The 22,155-nt window shown below is 50.9% G+C and overlaps 6 protein-coding genes across 6 annotated transcripts; 3 read left to right on the forward strand and 3 right to left on the reverse strand.

Moving 5' to 3' along the window:
- Window positions 1–514: 514 nt before the first annotated feature.
- ACO1O0_007946 (alkene reductase) lies at window positions 515–1,626 on the forward strand (the record flags this gene model as incomplete). Its single annotated transcript, XM_083197312.1, has 2 exons — window positions 515–575; window positions 617–1,626. 2 exons carry the CDS (start codon window positions 515–517, stop codon window positions 1,624–1,626), a joined length of 1,071 nt encoding a protein of 356 aa, XP_083046780.1.
- A 586-nt stretch (window positions 1,627–2,212) lies between these two features.
- On the reverse strand, window positions 2,213–6,718 carry ACO1O0_007947 (uncharacterized protein; the record flags this gene model as incomplete). Its single annotated transcript, XM_083197313.1, has 5 exons — window positions 2,213–3,455; window positions 3,557–4,245; window positions 4,310–4,719; window positions 4,781–4,862; window positions 5,150–6,718. 5 exons carry the CDS (start codon window positions 6,716–6,718, stop codon window positions 2,213–2,215), a joined length of 3,993 nt encoding a protein of 1,330 aa, XP_083046781.1.
- Window positions 6,719–8,217: 1,499 nt separating this feature from the next.
- ACO1O0_007948 (uncharacterized protein) lies at window positions 8,218–9,159 on the forward strand (the record flags this gene model as incomplete). Its single annotated transcript, XM_083197314.1, has 1 exon — window positions 8,218–9,159. The coding sequence occupies one exon, from the start codon at window positions 8,218–8,220 to the stop codon at window positions 9,157–9,159; it is 942 nt and encodes a 313-aa protein (XP_083046782.1).
- A 276-nt stretch (window positions 9,160–9,435) lies between these two features.
- ACO1O0_007949 (2EXR domain-containing protein) lies at window positions 9,436–10,140 on the reverse strand (the record flags this gene model as incomplete). The annotated part of the gene is made up of 1 exon (XM_083197315.1): window positions 9,436–10,140. One exon carries the CDS (start codon window positions 10,138–10,140, stop codon window positions 9,436–9,438), a length of 705 nt encoding a protein of 234 aa, XP_083046783.1.
- Window positions 10,141–11,523: 1,383 nt separating this feature from the next.
- ACO1O0_007950 (WSC domain-containing protein) lies at window positions 11,524–12,297 on the forward strand (the record flags this gene model as incomplete). Its single annotated transcript, XM_083197316.1, has 1 exon — window positions 11,524–12,297. One exon carries the CDS (start codon window positions 11,524–11,526, stop codon window positions 12,295–12,297), a length of 774 nt encoding a protein of 257 aa, XP_083046784.1.
- Window positions 12,298–16,927: 4,630 nt separating this feature from the next.
- ACO1O0_007951 (uncharacterized protein) lies at window positions 16,928–19,281 on the reverse strand (the record flags this gene model as incomplete). The annotated part of the gene is made up of 2 exons (XM_083197317.1): window positions 16,928–17,764; window positions 18,742–19,281. 2 exons carry the CDS (start codon window positions 19,279–19,281, stop codon window positions 16,928–16,930), a joined length of 1,377 nt encoding a protein of 458 aa, XP_083046785.1.
- Between the last annotated feature and the right edge of the window lie 2,874 nt (window positions 19,282–22,155).

The following is a 22,155-nucleotide window of genomic DNA, read 5'->3' on the forward strand; positions in this document are numbered from 1 at the left end:
GGCTGTGAGTCTGTCTCGATGACATGAGAAAGTTTTATTAAATTGGATTAAGCGGCTGTCAGCATGCCCGGCCATTCTTAAATCTTAGCCGCTTAATACCCAAGTACAGATGGTGATGCTTCGGGGGCCACCCTCGCCAACGGGAGCCCGGCATCGGTTCTATTTTTCGGCCAAAGAGCTGCGTCTCAGGGATGATGATAAATCTCACTTTCCATGGACAAGTTTTGATAACAGGCAAATCGCTCTTTGTCATGATTACGGGATGGCATGGATTTATAAGCCGGGAGACGATCGAGACACGGAGTCTCCACTACGGAGAAGTGGGAACATGGCGCCATCATCTATAAAACCCGCCTTTGAGGACTACAGAATCTGGAATTCAACCCAGCGCCTCAACAGAACTGGTTTAACAGTATTAAGCCAAACTCCGGAGGTATATAGAGTCGACCTCAATATGACGAAGCTGTTTGAGCCATTGACTATCGGGTCAACGACCCTGGGTCACCGGGTAGCCATGGCACCCTTGACACGGAATCGTAGCGATGATGACTGGGTGCCCACCGCCATCAACCGAGGTTAGTTAATGACTGTCTGTTAGTCTCCCAACCTCAGCTAGGGCCCTCGGCTTACGATCTGGTAGAATACTATGAGCAACGCGCCTGCGTGCCTGGCACTCTCATCATTGCTGAGGCCACGCTCGTCTCCAGCCGCACAGCCTGCGCGAAATACGTGCCGGGTATCTGGACACAGGCCCAGATCGAGGGATGGAAATCCATCACCGACGCCGTCCACGCAAAGGGCTGCAAGATTTTCTCCCAGCTTATTCACCGGGGACGAGCGGGGAACCCCGAAATCCTCGCGAAGTCGGGCTTTCAGGTCCAGTCCAGCAGCGCGGTGCCAATCGGCCCCGGATATGCCACCCCCGTCGCCATGACGGAGGAGAGAATTGCCGAGGCTATCAGCGACTTTGTGACGGCTGCTCAAAACTCCATAGCCGCGGGTTTTGATGGCGTCGAGATCCATGGTGCTAACGGCTACCTGATCGACCAGTTCCTCCAGGATACGTGCAACAAGCGAACGGATCGCTGGGGTGGCAGCATCGAGAACAGATCCAGGTTCCTCATCGAGATCACCAAGGCCGTCATCGCGGCCGTGGGAGCCGATAAGACGGCCATGCGCCTCAGTCCATATAGCGACTTCCAAGCTATGCTCATGGATGACCCGGATCCCACTTTCTCCTACCTTTTAGATCAGCTGAAGCCTATGGACCTAGCCTATTTGCACCTGATTGAGGCCCGAATCAGCGGAAACGATGATGCGGACTGTGGCGGGCAGAGGACAGTCCGGTGGATGGTTGAGCAGTGGGGGAATGCCACTCCCGTCCTCATCGCGGGTGGTTTCACGGCGCAGTCTGCCAGGACAGCTGTGGATGAGACGTACAAGGATTATGATGTTTCCATCGTTTTTGGACGCTACTTTATTTCAAATCCGGATCTTGTTTTCCGTATCAAGACCGGGCTTCCGCTGGACAAGTACGACAGGAGCTCGTTTTACACACAAGACGCCAAGGGGTACACCGATTACCCATTTAGCCAGCAGTTTTTATCGGCCCCAGTTTCATCGTAGCATGAAAATAAATAAAACGAATGTGCTGGCAAACTCATTTCATTATGTGGTATATACTCCCTGCTGCTACTAGATTAGGGGCAGCGAGAAACTTCATGGTAGAATACGATAGGATCTAGAGTTAGGGTTTGATTGTATCAAGGCCTGGGTGCGGAGGTGCCACTATTGTCTACCAGTACTATTTGAACTCCTTGCCAAAACCCCATAGCAAAGATTTGAGGACGCGGCTTCAATATCTGAAGCGACTAGGCGAGTGCTGGAGAGAGGTTGAACGCCCATCTCCCCTCTTTCTGCTCTGAAAGTGTTCGCTTCTAAAACTCTCGCGTAGTTCCTCGAAAACTGCACTTTGGTGTCGGGTAGAATAGACTGTTCCTATGCTTGAACTCTATTAAGGTCGAGGAGGTCAAATATTTTAAGCTACATAGGTTTGGCGAGTGAAGTAGAGCAATAGGCGCCATGACGGCGAGAGAGACGTAGGTTTTGCTATGGAATCAGCTCTAGCTACTACCACACGTTACATGTCTTGCCACTCCATACTAGACACTGCTGCCCCTATCCAATGTTTGAATCTATCAGCTTGCAAGCCTCAGATTGCGCACGATGAGCCTCGTAGGGTGTTAATCTTATCCAGACTCCCCTTGATCGACCCCAGGCTGTCCAACTCCTTGCTCGACATGCCCCTTCTCGCCGACGCTGCGCTCCGGAATCCCGACCGCCCGACTGCGGCACCAGCGAGGTAACCAAACACCGCCATAAAGGCGCTGTCGGGGTCCTCAATTATGCCGTACACGAGGAGACCGGCCTCTCCCACTGTTCCAATCAGGGAGAGGATCGAGCGCAACGAGCCCATTCCTATGCCCCCGACTGCCCCACCAATGAAGGGGATGAAGAAGAGTAAGCCGCTGATAAAGTTGAGGATAAACTCCTTTCTCTGCGCCTCCTTGATTTCCTCAGCCTTTTTAACGATCTTGTCCATGCTCTTCACAGCCTCGTCTATTGTAAAGGCCGGTATCGAGGATGAATCAACCAGATCCAGCGCACTTAGGCCAAAGTCATACTCCATATTCGCTTGCATGATCTTCAGTCTCAGGACCAGGTCCTCGGACTCGTCGTAGCCCTCTCCAATGATATCTTTCGGATCGAAGACCTCCACCTTGTTCTTTATCGGGAAGTTGAAGAACTTGTTCGAGCGCTTGTCTATGCAGTCAAGGACGTCTTCCCCAGCATACTGGCAGCCGTTCGGCGTGTTGACCCTGACGGTGCCAAATTTGATCCAGCTCTTCTCGATGCCGTAGTCGTCAAAGATGTCCTTAAAGAACCGATCCTCATCCTGCATGATCCAAGTGGTATTAGGAACGGGGGGGCCAGTGCCGGGCTCGCTGGAATCTTTGAGATCTTTGGGGCAGGTGATGTCCCTGTAACCGTACCCGGATTTGCAGTCGTCGCCCTTGACGCAGTCTATTGCGCAAGTGGCGTAGGTGCAGTCTTTGCAACAATTGAGCTTGGTGTACTCCTTGCATTTGAAGTAATCGTTGCCCTTCTCCGACACAAATGCGTCAATCTGATAAGGTACTTGTTCTTCGACGTAACCAGCATAGATATCGAACTTTTCATCGTACCCGCCGTCGACGAGATCCTTGTACTTTTTTAGAGCCGCTTCCATGATGCGAATCTCAAGGCCAAAGATGTATCTGTTGATACAATGCTCGGGGATGTCGTCAATGACCTTCTCGAGCTGGTCAAAAGAGGTGAAGACCTTGGTACATTTTGAGAAGCGGTTCTTGATGGTGGGATGATCATCGTTATTTTTACCATCGTTGTCGGTGCCGCTATGAGAGGTCCAGAATGTTAGTCTTTCTTATATTTCTTCAAGCCGGAGAGGGGAGCAGAGAGAACAAAGTTGAGCGGTAAAGAGGAAGAAAGGACATACTCGAGAAACTCCTGCAGGTCGACAGCCCAGTCCGTCGTACCAGCGAAGTTGTACGAATCATAAAATTCTGTCCGTGACTTCCTCATATCATCATCCATGTAGGCCACCCACTCAGTGTCGTCGTATACCATGATGTTTGAACCTTCATCCTTCCACTTCCTCGTCACCCTATCAGACTCGAGAATCTGATAAATCTCAGCGTTGGCGATATAGCCAGCTGTGCCGGTGCAGCGACCTTTCATGGCGTTGGAAACACGGTTCGTGCCAGTGAATTCACAGTTAACACCGTCGCAGCCAGCTTGGGCCATCTTGAAGGACCGTCCATAAGATGTAACACCCACGACTACCTTATTAGAGGGGACACCAGCCTTGGTAATCATAGCGAGGGAGTCCTTCGTCTCTGTTTCATTGATATGGGAGCGAAGGCAATTGCCGTTAGGGCATCCTGGGGATGTCCACTTGTTGCCGTAGTCCCATTGACCGTGCAGGTCATATGTCATATAGATGATATAGTCGAGATCCTCCCCCATCTTCTTCATGGGAAAAGACTTGAGATAGTGATAGGAGGCGGGGGCAGCAAAAGAAACCGTTTTGCCGTCACCGATCTGCTTCTTGAGACTGAGGAGGGTCTGGTAGTAGTCGTCTCCTTCCTCAGGGCTGCCAGGGGGGATGTCAGGGATGTCAGGGGCCTGCGAGGGGTTAGACATTGCGGATACTCCCGAAGAAACAGAAGAATGACAAGAGGCTACTTACACCAGGATACTCCCAGTCAAGATCCACACCGTCAAGCCCGTTCTCCTTGACAAAATTAATGACATTCTCCACAAAGGTAGGTCGATTCGCGGCTTTAGTAGCCTCCCGTAGGATATGAAAGGTCCCTGGTGAGTTACTGAATTCCCAGCCACCGAACGAGACAACTTTCTTAATATTTTTCATGTCTTTAAATTTGTCGAACTGCGTCTGGACTTTGGCTGTGCTGATCTTGAAGTCGGACGTGATGTCGATAAAGGCAAAGTGAATGGTGTTATAGCGCTCCGTGTCGATCCAGTCCACATCCATATGCAAACACTCACGTTCATAGTTCCATGCCTCAAAGTATGCGACATTGATCTTCTTGGCCGGTGCGGAACCCTTGATAATTTCCATGCCGCAGTTGTCAATGCCTATATACGTTAGTCGCGCAAAATCACTTGTGACCTTCAGGAACGTTATCTGGAGACTCACATCCGCTCTCGGTAGGAGGAGCAGTGCCAGGATTGCCGCTCTCAGCCCTGTTGATCTTGCAGAAGTCATCTGTCAAGCCACACTGACCCCAATTATTGCAGCAGACATTCAGAGGGCATGGGTTCAGTGAGGAGATATTTTTGTCCGCGGGAGGTTGCACAGTTCCCGGCACCTGTGATGAACAGACGACCCTCATGTTAGTGAACTTGATAGGCAGACTACCGCTTTATGTGTCAAGCTGGCAGGATGGGAAGCATCTGCTTACCGTTGGTCCACAAATGGCATTCTATTCGACAAGCAAAAAAAAAAAAAAAGCAAGGTCAGTCAAGCGTTTCAAATCGATCGAGAGATCCCAAGGAATCAACTCACCGAGACTGGCGCAGGCATAGGAGGCGCTCCTTTGCTGAGGCAAATTTTTGTGCCAACGTAGAGCGGGTCGCAACCGACCCATCCCCAAGTCTCCTTGTTGAAAGACTTGAGATCATCTTGGCTGATGTCGTTCATTACTGCAATAGCCGAGCATTGATCGTCCTTCTGAATTGTATAATCGAAGCAGTACCCGTCAGGCTTTGGCTTGGGGGGATTATACGGCAAGTTACCCAGGGTACAACAAACGGGTTGGCCGACGACGAGGCTCGAGCACAAATCCTGCTTTGTGTTGACCTTCATGAAGTCATTGCCTGAGAGACCACATTTAGAAGCCAGGGATGCACACGAGTCTTGACTGACAACCCTTATGATCTTGCAGGTCCCGTCCGAGTTGCCGGGTGGGATCGTGGAAGGAAGGGTGCCGGTGCTGCAGCATACGGCCTCGCCTGGCACAAGGGTGTTGCAAAAGTCTGCGCGCGGATTATACTTCTTGAGATCATCTTGGCTGATCTGGCACCGGTCGGCCAGGGCCCAGCAGCCGTCACCAGCCTCGACTTTGGTGGTACGGCACTCGGCACGACGGCCTAGATGAGCCAGGCCTCCTCGTGAGAATAAGTGAGCAGGTGAGATGGCCTCTTCAGAAGTGACGATTTCGGTAGAGTTGGCAGCTGAGGGCTTTGCCTTGGGGACGCGGATAGTCACCGTCATCCAATCCTTTTCGCCCTTCACGTCTGCAACACATCGTCCGTCAGCCCACGTCTTCATGGTCTGCTGGACGATGGCAAAGTTCTTGGCGCTGCCAGCGATGATTCCCACCCCGTAATCCGCTCCACGGCCATCGCCCTCGCATAGCTGGACGATGGTCGTCTTAGAGAGAGACTTTTGCTGGGCATATGCGAGGAACTTGTCAAGCACCTCAGTAGTGAGACCATGCTGATGGACTTCGGCGCCACCGAACACGCCGATAATAGAGGACTGGAAATAGCCCAAGCTCATGGAATTGCGCGAGCAAGACGGCTTTTTAGATCCGAGGTAGTTGATAACCTGACGGCCTGCAGCAAGCAGATGCTGTGTCGAGAAGCTGTCTTCAGCACGGGCACCTGGAATAGACGACGAAAGTGCAACCGAGGTGTCGAGCATGATATGGTTGGGCGTCGTACAGAGAGCAGCGACATCCTCTTCAGCTTTGAATGATACATCTTTGGAGGAGAAGTCGGCAGCACAGGCCTTGATGGCCAGCTTGGAGTTTTGATCGTCTTCGACCTCATTCAGGAAGGCAACATCGAGAAGCATTGTCTCGTTGCATGCTGCCAAACTGGCCGGATCTGGGTACAAGGCCCAGCTATCGCCCGATGTGGCAGCTTCACTGCATCGTACAGGGCAAGCCGTAAGCGCTGGTGCTCTCTGGAGAGCAGCGAGCCATTCCTCCATATCTGCGTCACCAGCGGTGTCAATGTGGAGCGTGGAGTCATCTCGTGTGAGGACTTGCACAGGGGACAGGCTTTGAGCAGAAGTGCCAGCCACGATGAGAGCTCCAAGCAGGCCCCATAGCTTCAATGAAGAAGCCATGGCTTGCGGAGGAGAGAGAGTCTTGGTGGTGGACAAGTCGGATATCAAGTATGGTGTCGAGGGGCAAGTATTAAAAAGATACCCTCCGAAGCGGAGGAAATGAGGGCCAAGTATGTTGGAAAAGGGATAAAGAAACAAGCAATCGAAGGGGGACAGGAGTCTTAGCTTTTCTCTATGACTGAGAGAAGATCCCGAATTAAATCGATTCTTACAAAGTAGGGAAGAGGCCGTTCTGCCAGTGACATTGCGAGCTTGGCAGGGAAGGTTGCAGCAACACTGCACGGAGTATTTATCCTAGGTACATATAACAGAAAACGCCGAACTGGGTGCATGCGTCTAAGCCAGTGCTGGAGCTTCAGACACATGAGATGTCCAAAAGCCAAGCAAGCCTTGGCTGCTGTGCCTCATCCACGGAAGCTCCGAGGAAAGATTCTTCTCAGACCGCCGCTGGTTTCCACAAAAGGCCCAGTAGCAGCAACTGAATGTCCGACATGGCCGCGCCATATTACAATAGTTACGGATATAGCTACCGGACGTTCTGAGTGGCTGACCCGTGCATATCCAACCGTGACCACATCGCAGCTGCTCATCACCGAGCGGCATGCGGACGCATCATTTTGCCTTCTGCAGTCATCTGCGGAGTAAGTTGATTGTAGGCCTCGGGTACGGGGGCTCTCGGCAGCAGAGAAAAGGCCTAGACCAGCCAGAGCTCGATTTAATGCCAAGATAGGGAAGCCTAGTATGGAGCTTGCAGCTGCCGGGCTGTCAGGTACCAGCAGAGTACAGAAACGTACCTTCAATTGCAACAGGGATCTTTTGTGGCCAAGCGCCACGGAAGACTATAATTCAAAATGGCTATTATGCGCGCGGTTTGCTGACCCTTCCTGCAGCATCGCTTGGCAACTTTTTATCGATGGGTAAGCTCCATCTTGGCACAAAACAAAAAGGATTTGTTCCTATCAGGTGAGAGGACAAGGTCGTGTGTGAGGGTCTGTACCCCCATGTTCTTCAATTTCCGAGAGGCACAGCATCAGCCTGTCGAGCGTTCACGAGCTTCCTCATTCCCGCTTCCCCTTTCTTGGCCCTACTTGTGCTCCTCGCAGACCGACGCTGTGCCGTACGACAAGACCACAATGCAGTTCATGTCACGTCGCTTTGCCGCTGAAAATTTGCAGTTTGCCCAGAACATGAAGGCTTTTGTCTAGACTAGGACGGGGATGGTCGGGTAGTAGCGGGCATGGACCGATCAAGTGATAACGCGCACCTTGTCCATTTCGCTGTCTTACGGTATCAGGTGTCTCCTATTGACTCCCATGTTTCCCATATGCTGGAAGGACTTGGAATTCTTTTGTTGACTGAGAGACATACGCACCTGCGACTTTGGTGTGTCGTCCTGCATCTATTCTTGACTTCATCTTACTCCTGTCTCTTGTCTTTCTCTCCGCCTTTCTCAAACTCATTCACGCATTTTCCCCCTTGAGCAGACTCAAACACTCATCATGCGTTGGTCACTGATCCTCACCGGTGTCTACCTCGCCACCACTGTTATTGCTGGCGGCTACCAGGGTGCCCTTGAACGTGTTCTTCTTTACTACGCCTACCAAATCGACGGTCTCAACAGCCCAGACGTTCGCCAGCTTGGCTTCAGGTGCAGGTCGTGGCAAAATGGCGAGTGTAGAGACAATAACTGGGACGAGTACCGTTGCAGAGCCCTCGATGATGCCGGCAAACAGGGCGGCAAGCGATGCAACTTTTGGGAGCTCATGACCAACCTTGGTGAGACAAGTGGTGGAAACAACGCCAATCTCATGATGCCCGAGGGCACCGACGTCAACGCAAAGACGCTGCCTATTGAGAAGTCGGCCGTCAGCTACTACATGTACACGCGTGAACACATGCCCTACCACAACGAGGAGACGGGCCAGCTTGAGAAGGGTCGTGTGGGTGATTACAACCCCTACAGATTCCTCAAGTATGGCGGCACGGACTACAACGATTATCTCGACAAGTTAGGCGACACTGTCAAAAACACGGCAAAGTCCAAGAAGAATGACAGCAACAAGTGGATGTTTGAGCAATTTGAGAGCACGGTGAAACAAATTCGTGCCGCCAGGATCGGTGACAATGGTCGCTTCGTCGTCGAGGCATATAAGAATGACAACAAGATGGACAACAAATACATGGTCACCGAGAATCCAGGCACCAACCCAGCTACCAAGGATGAGTACAAGAATCTTGACTGGTTTGAGAACCATAAGGGCACGTGGATCGAGTTTGACTGGGCTGGAACACAGTACGAGATGACCAAGAATGGCGTCAAGGACGCTGGCACGAAGATGAATGACTTTCAAACCAACTACTACTCCAGTCAGAGTGCTCAGGACCATTTGGCGGTGATGAATGACTTTGAGCAGATGGAAAGCAAGGTCAAGGGATGCTAGAGGGGCTTTACGAGTGAAGTGAGGGTTGCTGTCAAATACCGTGGGGCAGACGTCAAGTTGCATCATCTTGGTTATGCCGAGATGTCGCTCAGAATTACAGCAATATTTCTTATATGGAGAAGAGAGGATAGAGGCAATATACAGTACAGATGTGTGTGTTCCCCTCTTATGCGGCCGTGAACCAAGGCTCATTTCTTTGTGAGTCTACTTTGAGCGCGCTTTGATCGCCTCTCATGACAGATATCTCAGCAACACATATATTTATATAACAAACTCTCAAAAGTAGTCTTCGGGCATTTCCCCCTCGGACCCTTTGATTCTTTTGTCGTATATCTGTCGGTAGTAGCTATTGCTGTACTCCTGGTACGGTCGCGACGGATACAGTTCAAACAGCTGCTGCCTGCTATACATACGGGTGCCCATAGAGCCCTTGGCGATGAAGAATACATTCTCCGTTGGGAAGTCCATCTCCTCCGCGATGTTAATCCAGAACATGACGCCATCTTCGCAGACAATGTGAAGTTCTCTCAGATGGGTAAACTCCTTCACTTCCTTGGATCGGAAGTGGAAGAACCCCGAGTCGTTCTCGCCCTCAAATCGGAAACGCTGAATCAATGGTTTCTCCACCTTCATCCATGAGAAGTCTATGGGCTTGATGGAAATCATGTCGACGTCAAAATTGATCCAAGTAGAGCTTTCGCCCAGGACAAAGGCGCGTTGGTAGAGCTGCCTGTTGATAGCGCTTTGACGAGCCTCACGGCAGACATGAAGAATAGCAGGTGCCTTTGTGAGGCACCGAATCTGTTGGACAGGGCCGAGGTTATTCTCGCCGCGGTGGGGGCGCAGCTCAACGATGCGAGGCTGGGGATCGACTAGGTCCCAGACACGAGAGCGAAGTTCAGCTGGGAATCGGCTGAATTGATGAAAGGGCCGCAGCTTCTTTCCCTTGCCAAGCGCAGGCGTCTTTTTCTTCTTGGCCATGGCTGGTGAATGCGACATTTTGGGGATGAGGAGAAATGAGTTCGGGTCAGATCAGGCGAGGTGGGAAACAGGCCAATCCAGAAGCCGAAAGAACGACACAAACGGTAAGCTGAAGAAGCTGACGCGACGCTATCTTAAGAGTGCAGGTGGAGAGTGATTAGGCTGACGTGATATGGGCTTCTCTATCCGTGCGGTGGCTGTTGTTGTTCAGGACAAGGCAGGCCGCTATTGCGCAGCCATTGGTAGTTCCACTGTTTTGCGATGTAACACCGTAAATCACGCAGCCTTATCAACCCTCCTGGTAGAACCCCATGCCCGGATTTCGGCCGTGCCACATGCCTGCAGCCTATGTACTCCCAAGTACTCTAGGGGTCTATACTATACTCCACCGAACAAGGTTCCAGGGGGGTGGGGGGCTCAGGGCTGATACTACATAGTATCATGCGGGGAAAATTAGAGCATTTCCTTAACTGCCATACATAAGCTATCCGTAATGGATCACTTGGCAGGGAATCTCGGGGATCCCAGCCAACCAGCTGCTGTGCCAAGAACGATATATCTGACCACCATTCTAACGCCTCGGGTCACCGACTCTAATGTGAAGCAGATGTACAGAGTATCCAACCCCAACCTAGAGATATGCTCCGTGAATGCTGACAAGGGCTAAGTCTTCCACTTTGGAACTTTGGTAGTTTTTGAATGCCAAGCCCTTTTTCCCTCACCCCGCGTCTATCATACTCCTATGCTACAAGGAGGAGGGGAGTGATGGGAAGGGAAAGAGCCACAGCTCGCAAGTGTCAGCTCGCAACCACTATCTCGAACTGGTATCAATTCAGAGAAACCTGCCCCTCTACAATGTCATTGGTGAGATTCAAATCAATTAGACCGAAAAAGCACCGCCGCATCAACAAGAGGCAAAGCAGGAGAATGTACCAAGAAGGGCGGTTGAATAACTTGTGGAGATGCGCCTTGATGGTTTGACCACATGGCAGAAAAAGATTCTTCTGGGCCCCCAGGGTCAGGGTCACGGTCATGGTCAGGAACCAAGTGCCAAGATAGCGAGAAAATAATGGACAAGTCGCAATTCTTAATTGGGTGGCACAGCACCTTGGCGGACCTGCATGCTGTGCCTCTCTCTCCGACCCTCCCAACATAGCTCATTCCCGCCTTGATTAACCTGCCGCATTTTTCTCCCTCCCTCTTTTGCTCTTCAATCTATCCACCTTGGCATCCACCGCGTAGTCTGCGGTGTGAATATTGCCAAGCTTCTTCTCTCTTAATTCCTACCCTCTTTATCCTCCTGACCCTACCATTCTGCTTTCTTGCGGTTCCTACTAACTTCTACGGATCCTTTCCAAGCTGGATGCCCTTGTCACAGTCACGATGAAGGCCATCTCTTCCTTTCCAACCCTCGCCGCCTCTGTGGTGGCTCTGCTCGCCATCCCTCGTTCAGTCCTGGCTGGCCAATGGCCTAGTCTCCAAGTTGACCCAGACACCATCTCCCCCTGTGTCATGTGGGAAGATAATGCCAATGATCTGGTCTGCGAGGAGGTTCGCGAATTTTGGAACATCACCGCGGAGGAGTTTTCTCTCTGGAATCCCTCCGTAGGGCTCGACTGCAAGCCATGGCGCGTCCAGTCCTACTGCGTCGTGCCACTTGAGCGCCTTCCCACCACCACAAGCTCTGAGGTTCCCACAGCCACCACCACATTCACCTCCTCTACTAGCACCCTTGGTCCGTCTCCGACCAGCTGGTCCACCCTGGGCTGCTACACGGATGAGAACCCCAAGTACCCAGCCCTCGATGAGCTGATCAGCGAGGAAGGCGGTGACAATAATCTCACAATCGCCAAGTGCCAAGACTCGTGCTACAAGGCCGCCTTCATCTTTGCTGGCGTCAAGGCTGGCAACGAGTGCTGGTGCAGTGACTCCGTCCTTGGTGACCTGGCAACGAACTCCACCGACTGCGACACTCCTTGCTCTGGAAACAAGACCGAGATCTGCGGCGGCAGCAAGTGTCTCAATGTTTTCGAGCCTGACGACTCTTTTTGGGACGAGGTGCCGACTGGAACTGAGACTGCGTCGCCGACTAATACGGAGACCAAGACTGAGTCTGACTCGGCGACGGCCACGCCAAATCTGGCTTCGTCATTGTGACTACATGGCCGGAGCTTTTGGATTTCTAAGCTGCTGATCACTGTCGGATGTCTGGAGCTGTATGCGCTGCTATAGAGATTGATTCATTCGGGATGTAATTAGGTATATTGGCCTAGGCGGTAGATGAAGACTCCCAATCTGACTGGGCATGAGTTCAGAATGAGTTTATCTTCGAAGTATCGTATGTGAATAGGCAAAAAGTGAGTTTCGTCAAATGATCAGCATACTTCAACATCTAACTTAGTCTGCCCATCTTGATTTAACAAAAGTTGGCTGTAATTGGTATGTACAGAACCAAGAGGCTCTTTTCTTATCAAATCCTTCTGCACATACCAGCAATGTGTCGGTTGTGGGGCCACGAGAATAACGACGGCAGATGATCCAAATGCGTGGCGAAATATGCAGGAAGAAAGGATGCTTCCTATTGCGCAGATGGTACTCGTTGCTATCCAGCAGGCCCATTCTCACTAGCGATCGAGATAAGGGTGCGGGACCGAGAAATACGGAGGCAGAAAGTGACCAATCAGCCCTGGATATATACATGATTATGGAAGCGACGACCGCAACGCTATACTTGAAGCTTTTTCCATCCATAAATGGAGCCCTGTTAATTTCACGCACTATGTTGATTGAGGGTTGGACTGTGGCTTTGAGCTGCCCATGGTGAGTGACAAGCTCTTGTCCGGTGACTCCGGTCTATGTAACCGGACAAGGCTATGGCCAAGCTGAATATAAGTTAATTTCAACTAGCAATTCAGTAGAAGTGATTAGCTAAGACATAACGTTCCGCTAGAGGAATAAGGGCCGTATGGGTGACTTGTCACTTACCTCGTCCTCATTATCCTACCTATGTGTTGTGTGTGCCCGGATTCAAATCAAAATGGGGTGATTTGAATTTGGAAGACTGATATAGACAATTCCCCCACACTACTGTCACCGGAGTGGACTCTAATCCCAATGGGATGGGATCCCTAGTCTGCCTGTAGTCATGAACAGTCCCCAATAGGTCTGACACCCCCGGTCCGACGAGCAACCCGTTAAGCCATGTCTTATCCGTACATGTTGAAAATATGAGGCTCTCTTCGCTCCTACAATTTCCAAAGCTTGCATTGATTCTTCCTATCGCCGGTCCACGCCCAGTCAGACTCGCTTTGTCTCATTCTAGTACGAACTGCGCTTGGCCCACCAGCTCGCCGGACAGACTTAGACTAAATGCACACCGGAGTCGCCCAACTATATGCCATGCTTCAACATTCGCCAGCGCACTTTCTCTCGCTCCATGGCTGATATACGCCCTAGGGCCGGGAGGCCCACCGGGAATCTCACCTTACAATGCGGCGATTGGAGAATGTTGGGGTTATTGGTCACTATGCGCGCCTGGCCAGTGACACCTATCCATCAGTCAATCTTGAAGAGAATAAAAAAAGGCCTTTATTTAAAGAGGCCTGAAAGCCCGAGAAAGAGTACACATTTCGTTGCTTCCTGGCATCAATACGTCCGTCACTCAACCACACCATATCAAGTTACAATGACCAGCTCAGCATTTATTTCCGCAAGAATGGTGCGACTTTGTAAGATAATTCCAATTTTCGAAATACCTATGCTGATTGAGAATACAGGCGCAATACTCTGGTAGCGGCGGTGTCCACAAAGGGGCAAAAAATGAGAAGAAGAATTCCGGATGGTCTCCTTGGATATAATCATAGAAAAGAGCCTTTGCGATATTCTTGCATCGACTACAAATTTAATGCATTTTTGAATCAGTGCGCCCCCCCTCCCCCCCCCTCAATTCTCTCATTTGATTTCTGAACTATATTTTACTAAATTTATTGAGGTACATGTTTTGCATGGTTGGCGGAGTTTATTTGGGGTATGCTACAGGGTAACCATCATATTTCGTTAGCTATAGGTTGGGGAGGCTGCAGGCTACAGAGTAACGGTTTCACAACGGGACAGGTGCGATACTGCGAAAGATTTGGTCAGATAGGGACGCTCAAAAAGTGGGGTTTTCTTGAAATAGATGGCGGGACTTGGCCTCCTACCGTTTTGTCCGGGAGGGCTATGAGCTGGTATGAAGGGAGGCGTCAAAGTCTTGGACGTTTTACAAGTATCTTACCAATAAGGTTAACACTAGCCCTAAAACAATAACACTTGGCAGATAATGTTGGTGGGTTACTTCGTAGAAACATTTAATACTTTTGACGCCCCCCTTCGTACTAAGACATGAGTAGGTGGACCAGTTCGGTGGGATATCTAGGTGGGCTGCTGTCACCTGCCTAATACTGTATGCACTCGTCTCTTTCATACCAGACGCCTTAGTGCATTTTCTCCCTAAAATAGCTTACCCACGGAAATTAGTAGAAACTCTACGGAGTATATCGATAGCAAAATCATTAACAGGCCAAACCCCACCTGTTTTCGTGGAGAAGACCCAATCCAATCATTTAGACGCACTAAGGTGTATGAAAGACACAAGTGCTTACGGTATCCCTCGTACCTCGGTCCTGTCCACCCCCTCTCAGTGAGTTTCACCCCCTCTCAGTGAGTCATTCAAGCGGACGACAGTTGCAACAAAAATTTTAAGCCAGTTCAGTTCACCACAGCAATCAACTTGTATCCTTCCTCTGCAAGTCATTCCGTTAAAACCATGACCACCACCGCAGAGCCGTGGACGTCTTCGGCACCCGAGGCGGTTGGCCGGCAACTCGTACAGCTGCCTCTCCCCGTCATGGAAGCCCTCAACAACGGCGAGCTGGAGACTGCCCGTACCTTGTCTACCCAACCACTGACGCCATTTCTCATCGGTGAAGAGTGCCGCTTCGTATGGGAAATGCGGATCGCGCAGATCAACCGTGACCCTCGCGACAAGGTATGGGTGGGTCGACTGGTCGTCGACTCTCGCACGGGGACTGTCGTGGGACGAGCCGGATTCCACGGGCGGCCGGACGAGAATGGCATGGTGGAGATTGGATATGCGATTGATCCGAAGTGGCGTCGTCAAGGCCATGCCCGGGCGGCGGTGAGGATTCTGCTGGATGCTGCGAAGGCGGATCCAAGTGTTAGGGTGGTGCGGGCTTCAGTGCGGCCGGATAATATTCCGTCGAGGAGGTTGGTTGATGGGTTTGGGTTTCAAGAGTTGGGCGAGCAGAGAGATGGTGAGGATTTACTTGAGGTCTCGGCTTCGTGATCTCGGTATTGCTGGAGCTTAGAGTCTTGGATGTGACATGCGGGTTTGTCAGGGAGGGCTAGGCTTATATGAGGCATGTAATTGATGCTTTTGTAGAGCTACGTCTTAGATTGCAGCGGTATATATGCAGGCAAAAATAGTCCTTTCTGCGTCTTCTCATCAATGGTAGTCCTGCTGGGTGGGACAAGGTCTGGGTATGAGGAAAACTGTGCGAGAAGATGTTTCCTGAGGGTATTAGTACCTTCCACAAGCCAAAGAAATCTCAATATCAAGAGCCTCTGGAAACCACCAATTCTCTCCCTAAAGATTTTCTAATTGATATTCAAAATCGTGCCCAGGAGCGGGCCTCACCTCTTGGGTAGTTCGTTGGCGCGGACGTACTCACAGCTAGACATGTCTTCGGCAACCTAGGAGAGACACTTCGCGTTGTCTTTAAACTAGTGATCCAAAGAGCCTCCCCGGTAGTCCTACTTACAGAGGATGATGGTTCCATAGGCAAAGCTGATGACTTGCATAACGTTGCAAGCTAGGACCAAAGCTTCGACAATAGGCATTGTTGTTTGTGTTAGTGAAGAGTTTTGGTAGGGCGTAATGCTGGGCTGCAAAGGCGTCTTGGACTATTAGGGAGCAACCCGTGCCATTGCTAGAGCGCCTAATATAACTACTCTAGGCTAGAAAAGTCCACCGGCGACTTTCGTAAATACGGCTATATCTACTTCTATTTATTTATTTAAGAAGGTCATCATTGGCGATTAGAGTGAGTTATGTTAGGTGACCCATAGGTTTAAGGAGGTGAATAAGTCATGATCTATACATCTCAAACACTGAAATTAAACGGCGTGGGCATTTATAGGTTGTGATAGCATATTGGGTGAATCGCTTACTATGCAATAGTCTAGGACTGTCCACGCTTTGAGACTCTAATATAAGCCAATATATTATCAAACCGAGCATATACGGCTATACATAGTGGTAAATACGGGATCCCCTCATGTTCTTGTATATGGTTCAATTACTGCCGTGTCTAGAGCCCACATCTTCGAATTCTCGCCCGTCCCAACTTCCAGAAGTAACAGTCAATGAACTAGCGAGCAGCGACACGGTGTTGTAAGTGGTCTTCTGCTTAGGCGCTTACTACACTCTTGGGAGACTAATGAAGTCACAACCCCGCCACCCCTTAAATTGTGAGGTCCCTGCGATATCGCAGCATTACCACCGCGTTACACTTTTTCATTCTCCTCCCGACATTCCACCGTATTCTAATATTCCAGATTTCCTGCCACAACATCTAAACCTCCCTGTTTCGATATTATAGCCTATCTGATTGGGTATATCCTTTTTCAATCGTGCTCATGCTTTAAATCCTCTTCTATACAGCAACGTACGCAACGTCCGACGCACCCCTCCCCATAGCTCCGAGCTGGTTCTACCCGCCAGGCACACTCACTCATTCTCCGTAAAACCCTGCGCCTTCAACCAGGTTTCCAAAACAGCGTTGAACTTCTCCGGTTCAGACTTCATGACCCAGTGGGTGGTTTCGATAGCCTCGATCGTGTCAAACTTCTCATCAATGCCGGCCTCCTTCTCTATGTCCAAGGACGTGTTGCTCGCAGCCACAACCAGCCTGGGGATTTCCATCTTCTTCTGCCGTAAGTACGCCGCGCCGCTTGGCCCAAGATTCTCTCCCATTTGCTCTAATGTGCTCATGGCGACAGATGTCTCCATGGCCCATGCCCGGAGCTTGTGCCACTCCTTGATCCAGTCGGGCGTGCCGGGAGGGTATAGGCTACCGAAGTACGCGGCCCACCCGACCTGGAAGTTCGGCTTCATGAAATCGATGGCCCGGAATATAGCACCAGGTGTCATATAGTAAGACGGGTCCACAAGTACCGTGCCCCTGACTAGATCTGGCCGGGACGCCGCGAGCTCTGTGGCAATGGTCCCCCCTAGACTGTGGCCCATTACGATCGCCTTATTGCCAGGTCCGACCCCCAAATGCTCAAGCAACTGGGTGCTGTCAGATGCCATGGTAATTGGGTCAACGACCGGCGTATTGGTGGTGGAATGAAGGAGACTCCGGCCATGGCCCCGGAGGTCAAAGGATATGACGCGGAACACGGTGTGGGCGAGGAGTAGGAGCGAGGACTGGTAAACCCAGTCTGTCATGTCGCAGGTCCAGCCATGAATTAGGAGCACGGGGATGCCCGAATCAGGGCCCTGGACGGAGTAAAAGATTTCTGTCCCCTCGAGGGATAGGCGTGCGCTAGGCATTGCAAAGGTCTGGGGAATGTTTGGGGGATGTTTGATCTTGGATCTTGGACCGCAACGTTATGAGAGACATACCATTCCCTTACGAGAAGGATGGCCGCCATCAGTATTTATATGCCTATCCGGAAGCAACTGTAAGCTGTGACAAATCATTTGAAATCAATGGAAACTGACTAATGTCATTCTCCTTCGCCTGGGCATTATTAATTACACTACGGAGTACTGGTTTAGGTAATCGGCTTCTCCTCCTGGGGGGAATCATCCCTGTTCCTGATCTTTAATTTCCAAAGAAATCACGCGCAACGAAGTAAGCGCTATACAAGAGGGGGCCCACATAGCTTCTATTTTTATAGTCATTATACAGCGTGTGACGTTCTGCTGAATAAGAGATGCTCATCGCGTTGGTGTCTATAGGGTTATAGTGGGAGATGTATTAAACAGTTTATAGATTATTTCAGGCTCAGAGTTTAAGCCGCGATAAAAGGTGGAGGTAGAGGCGTTGGGCCAGCCGCAGTTAACTAGCTTATTGCTAACGCTGATCTAAGCTGGTGTCGTGAAGCTAACGTCGATCATGAATAAGACCGTTGTCTAAGAAGCCAGCTGGCTGTCCGAAAATGACCTCGTAGGATCGCCGCGGCGACCGGACTCCAGTTGGTGCTCGGATCGCGATAGACACTGGCTCCATGCTGGACTAAGAGCTGGAGGACCCTGAGGTGTCCTTTCATGGCCCCGTAAAGTAATGGGGTATGCCCTGCTTTACAGGGCGTATTGACTGGTGCGCCGCTCTGCAACAAAGTCTCCAGGATTTCGACGTGGTCCCCGACAGCCGCGCAAATCAAAGGGGTATATCCATCCTCGCAGCAAGTATTGACTGATGCGCCGTTCCGCAACAAAATCTTTACAACCTCGACGTGACCCTCGGCAGCTGCCGCCCTCAGAGGTGTCACCCCGTGTACGGTAGCCAGTGTTACATCCGCACCGTGGCTTACCAGGAACTGAACGATATCAGCGTGGCCCTCACTGGCGGCGACACAAACTGGCGTAAATCCACCATCGTTCCTGCAGTGTGAGAAGTTGACACCATGTTCAACGAGTACCCGCACCGTATCAAGATGACCCTCATTGGCGGCGGACCATACAGGAGTTTGTCCATCGACTGTTGGAGCGTTTGGGTCAGCTCCGTAGCGCAATAGGAGAAGGAGCGTTTCCGGGTAATTCTTGGTAGCGGCCGCATTGAGTGGAGTGAAGCCATCTTCATTGCCGGCTGTGTAATCTGCCCCGTGCTGTATGAGATACTCGAGGATCTCGGTATGCCCCGTCACGGCGGCCGAGTAGGCAGGGGTCTGTCCAATTTCGCCGGTCGCGAACATGTTTCCTCCATTGGCAATGAGCCGCTTGATCTCATCTAGATCGCCTCGTCGGGCTGCCACGTTGAAGGGAGAAGGTCCCGGTCTGCTGCCGTCCTCCCATTCTCCCACTGCCTGCGAGTACGTTGGAGGAACAGAGCCATGTCCACCCTTGTCGGGCATCCAGGCTGTGGCTGGTGGGGGAGGAGCAGGAGCAACTGCATCTGAGCCGAGCGGGCTGTTTTTTAGGGGCTGACCCGGGTACGTGCCAGGACTTGCCATCGAGGGCCGTTGTTCCATCACAGCGTGGGGTTGCTTGTTTTTGAGAGAATGAATGGGATGTGGTGTGGTGGATGACCTTTCGTGCGTGGGTTCTTCTCAGCCTCGTGCTTACACCCAACGTCGTGCTTTGTACGGTAGTCGGTTTGGACAGCCAAAATGGCCACACAAGAGTATGGTCGCCATCTTTATCAAAGATCTTTGAGATTGCGGCTGAGTTTTTAATCGCTGTCGTGGGAGATTAGAGGTCCAAAAGTACCAGGGTTGTCGATGGACAATTGATGGGAATACGAAGTACGAATACACCCCACATTGTCATCTATGCCCCTTTGACATGCAGCTGATCGCCAGACTTACACACTTATGGAACTGATCAACAATGCCTTATACTAGACCTCCCAAACCCCCAAAAATTGGACTACGGCTTACTGCCTGCGAAGTATAGAGAATCGAATCTGATTACTTCGTAGCGGCTTAACATGTGGGGAAAATTCAGGCCCTCTTTCCATCCTCTTCCAATCCGCGCTCCTAGACTCCCTTAGAAACACCAATGACTATTCCTTGGTAGATATGAGTTTGGGTACCATAGATTCCATAATCCGCTCAACTCTATCTTGGGCTCTAGAGATTGAGACAGCTGGCTTGCCATCTTTTCATGATTAATGACTCCCTGGTTCACAATCAGAATCGCACGATCAATCCCACTGCTCGGATTACGCATCATCAAAACGAACTTAACAGCTCCCCACGCCAGTGCGACGTATGTGGGATGATGCTGGGAGAGAACGTCTAGGACCTGACCATAAAAGACAATCCAAGAGGACATCCTCCGAATGAAGTGCACGACGGTCTTCTTGGCCTCTCCTACTCCCTGATACTGGGCCTCGACACGCTCGGCATCTGCGCGTACCTTGTCAAGAGATTGGCGCCCTTCAATCCAGGCAAGTGCTTGTGTATTCCCCTTGAGATCTTGTTTCAGATGTTTAAGAGACGTTTCATAAGCGGCTTTCGTAATATCATGCCTCAAGTAGGTCAGCCTTCATTGAAAAGTTCTGACCGGTTCACTCACCATCCCCCGTCTGGACCGAGGTACCATTCCTGGACGGCTGCATCTTCTTCGAGGAGCATCTCGGTTTGTGGGTCTTTTTGGTCCATCTAAGCTTCTGAGTTCCGACTGTCTTTACGTGTACTTGGGACGGAAATTCTGGAACGTTGATTCTATCAAAATCTTGGTAAATTCGGTAAATACATGTAGGTATCTTGCTGCGCCACGGCTCCCAGCATGCTGAACAGCTTCATTAGTCAACTCAGGAAGGCGGCTGTGTCATCAATGTCATGTGCCGTGAGTATGCCTTGTCATGTACGGCAGCCTAAGCATCAATCCCGTATGTATGCTAGGATTATCCAGCCTCATTCTTCGGCTAATTCGGTCAATCTTGCATGGCACGTTCTTCAGGGTTTACGACTCCTCTTGCTTTTAGATTGAGAGAGCCAGAATCCGCCCGAAAATCACGTCCCCGTCTTCCTATGCGAGTCGAGTCAGTCGACCTTCGGTCGGCCGGCCGGCGGATCTGCTGTCCCCAAAAGAGGCGGTAACAACATTTCTGGGTTGCGGAAGAACCCGCTTCCAATAAAACGTACCATATCGGAAGATATCAGCGACGAGACGAGACTACAGAAGTGGAGACTCTTGGTCTTGGACGGAAGGTGTACGGTAAAGGCCATAAAGGGTGGTAGGCAAAATAGCCACAGTCTCCTGGGCAATATCCGGAACCCAGACAAAACCTCCAACAACCCTCTCACATCCAACGACGCGCAGGAACAGAAGAGGCAGCCGATGCGCATATCTCAAGACCATCTCTGGTCATACCTACACGAGATCTTGACGAGCGGTCCAAAACCCCTCGACGGCATTAGTTGGCAGTGGACCGTATCCCTCCAAGGATAACTCGACCTGTCGATAACGATGCGAGTTTTCTCCCCGCACATTACACCCCTAGTTACTGACAACTCTCCGATGCCAGTGGCCTCGATGTAGGCAGAGTTTACAAATTCAACATTACATGTAACCTTGAGCCCGAAGTTTATCAGACGACCCCATCCATTATTCATTTCCTACAACGTATTAACATCATATTGGGTGCGGCTAACGTGCCCCTCGTGGGAGGCTTATGACCACGCGCTGATACAAAGGATCAAATCCATTGGCAAGAAGATAATAGCTTACTTACGACGATGGACTACACGCAGCCAGATCATCAACTATTCTCAAGCTCTAGCTAAAGATTAGGCCATGGACATGGAGCTAAAGCCTAGTAGATCTCTAGATACTACTTTAGTCATTCCTGCGCCAAAATTAGCAGCAATAGGTGCAAAGATGCACCAGATGGAAAGGAACTAGCCCTCTGATCAGTCGCAAGCACAGCTTCAAGAACAGTTGCAGATAAAGAAGATACAAGGCTAGGGCACCATGGGACCTTCTCCGAACCCTGCAATAAATACTGTGAACGCCCCGGGTTATCTACCCGCCGGCAACATAAAGGAGGCTCACTAGCAAACCCGGAACCTGATCGCCAACCGTCCAGTAAGCGAATTCGGCTAGGCAAACGCAAATATACCTAGGCGGGCAAACAACAACACAAGGGTTGGAGCAGATGGGCAACATGAACGGCGGGAACCACCAGGGCTAGGGACACCCGCAGCCCAACGATCCCCAACGCACAGGCTCAGATGGGACTCGATGGACCTACCTACCAATATCCGCACCTAGCTCGGCTA

The sequence above is a fragment of the Amphichorda felina genome (assembly GCF_050947745.1).
Source record: "Amphichorda felina strain 45539 chromosome Unknown scaffold_8, whole genome shotgun sequence".
Lineage (NCBI taxonomy): Eukaryota > Fungi > Ascomycota > Sordariomycetes > Hypocreales > Bionectriaceae > Amphichorda > Amphichorda felina.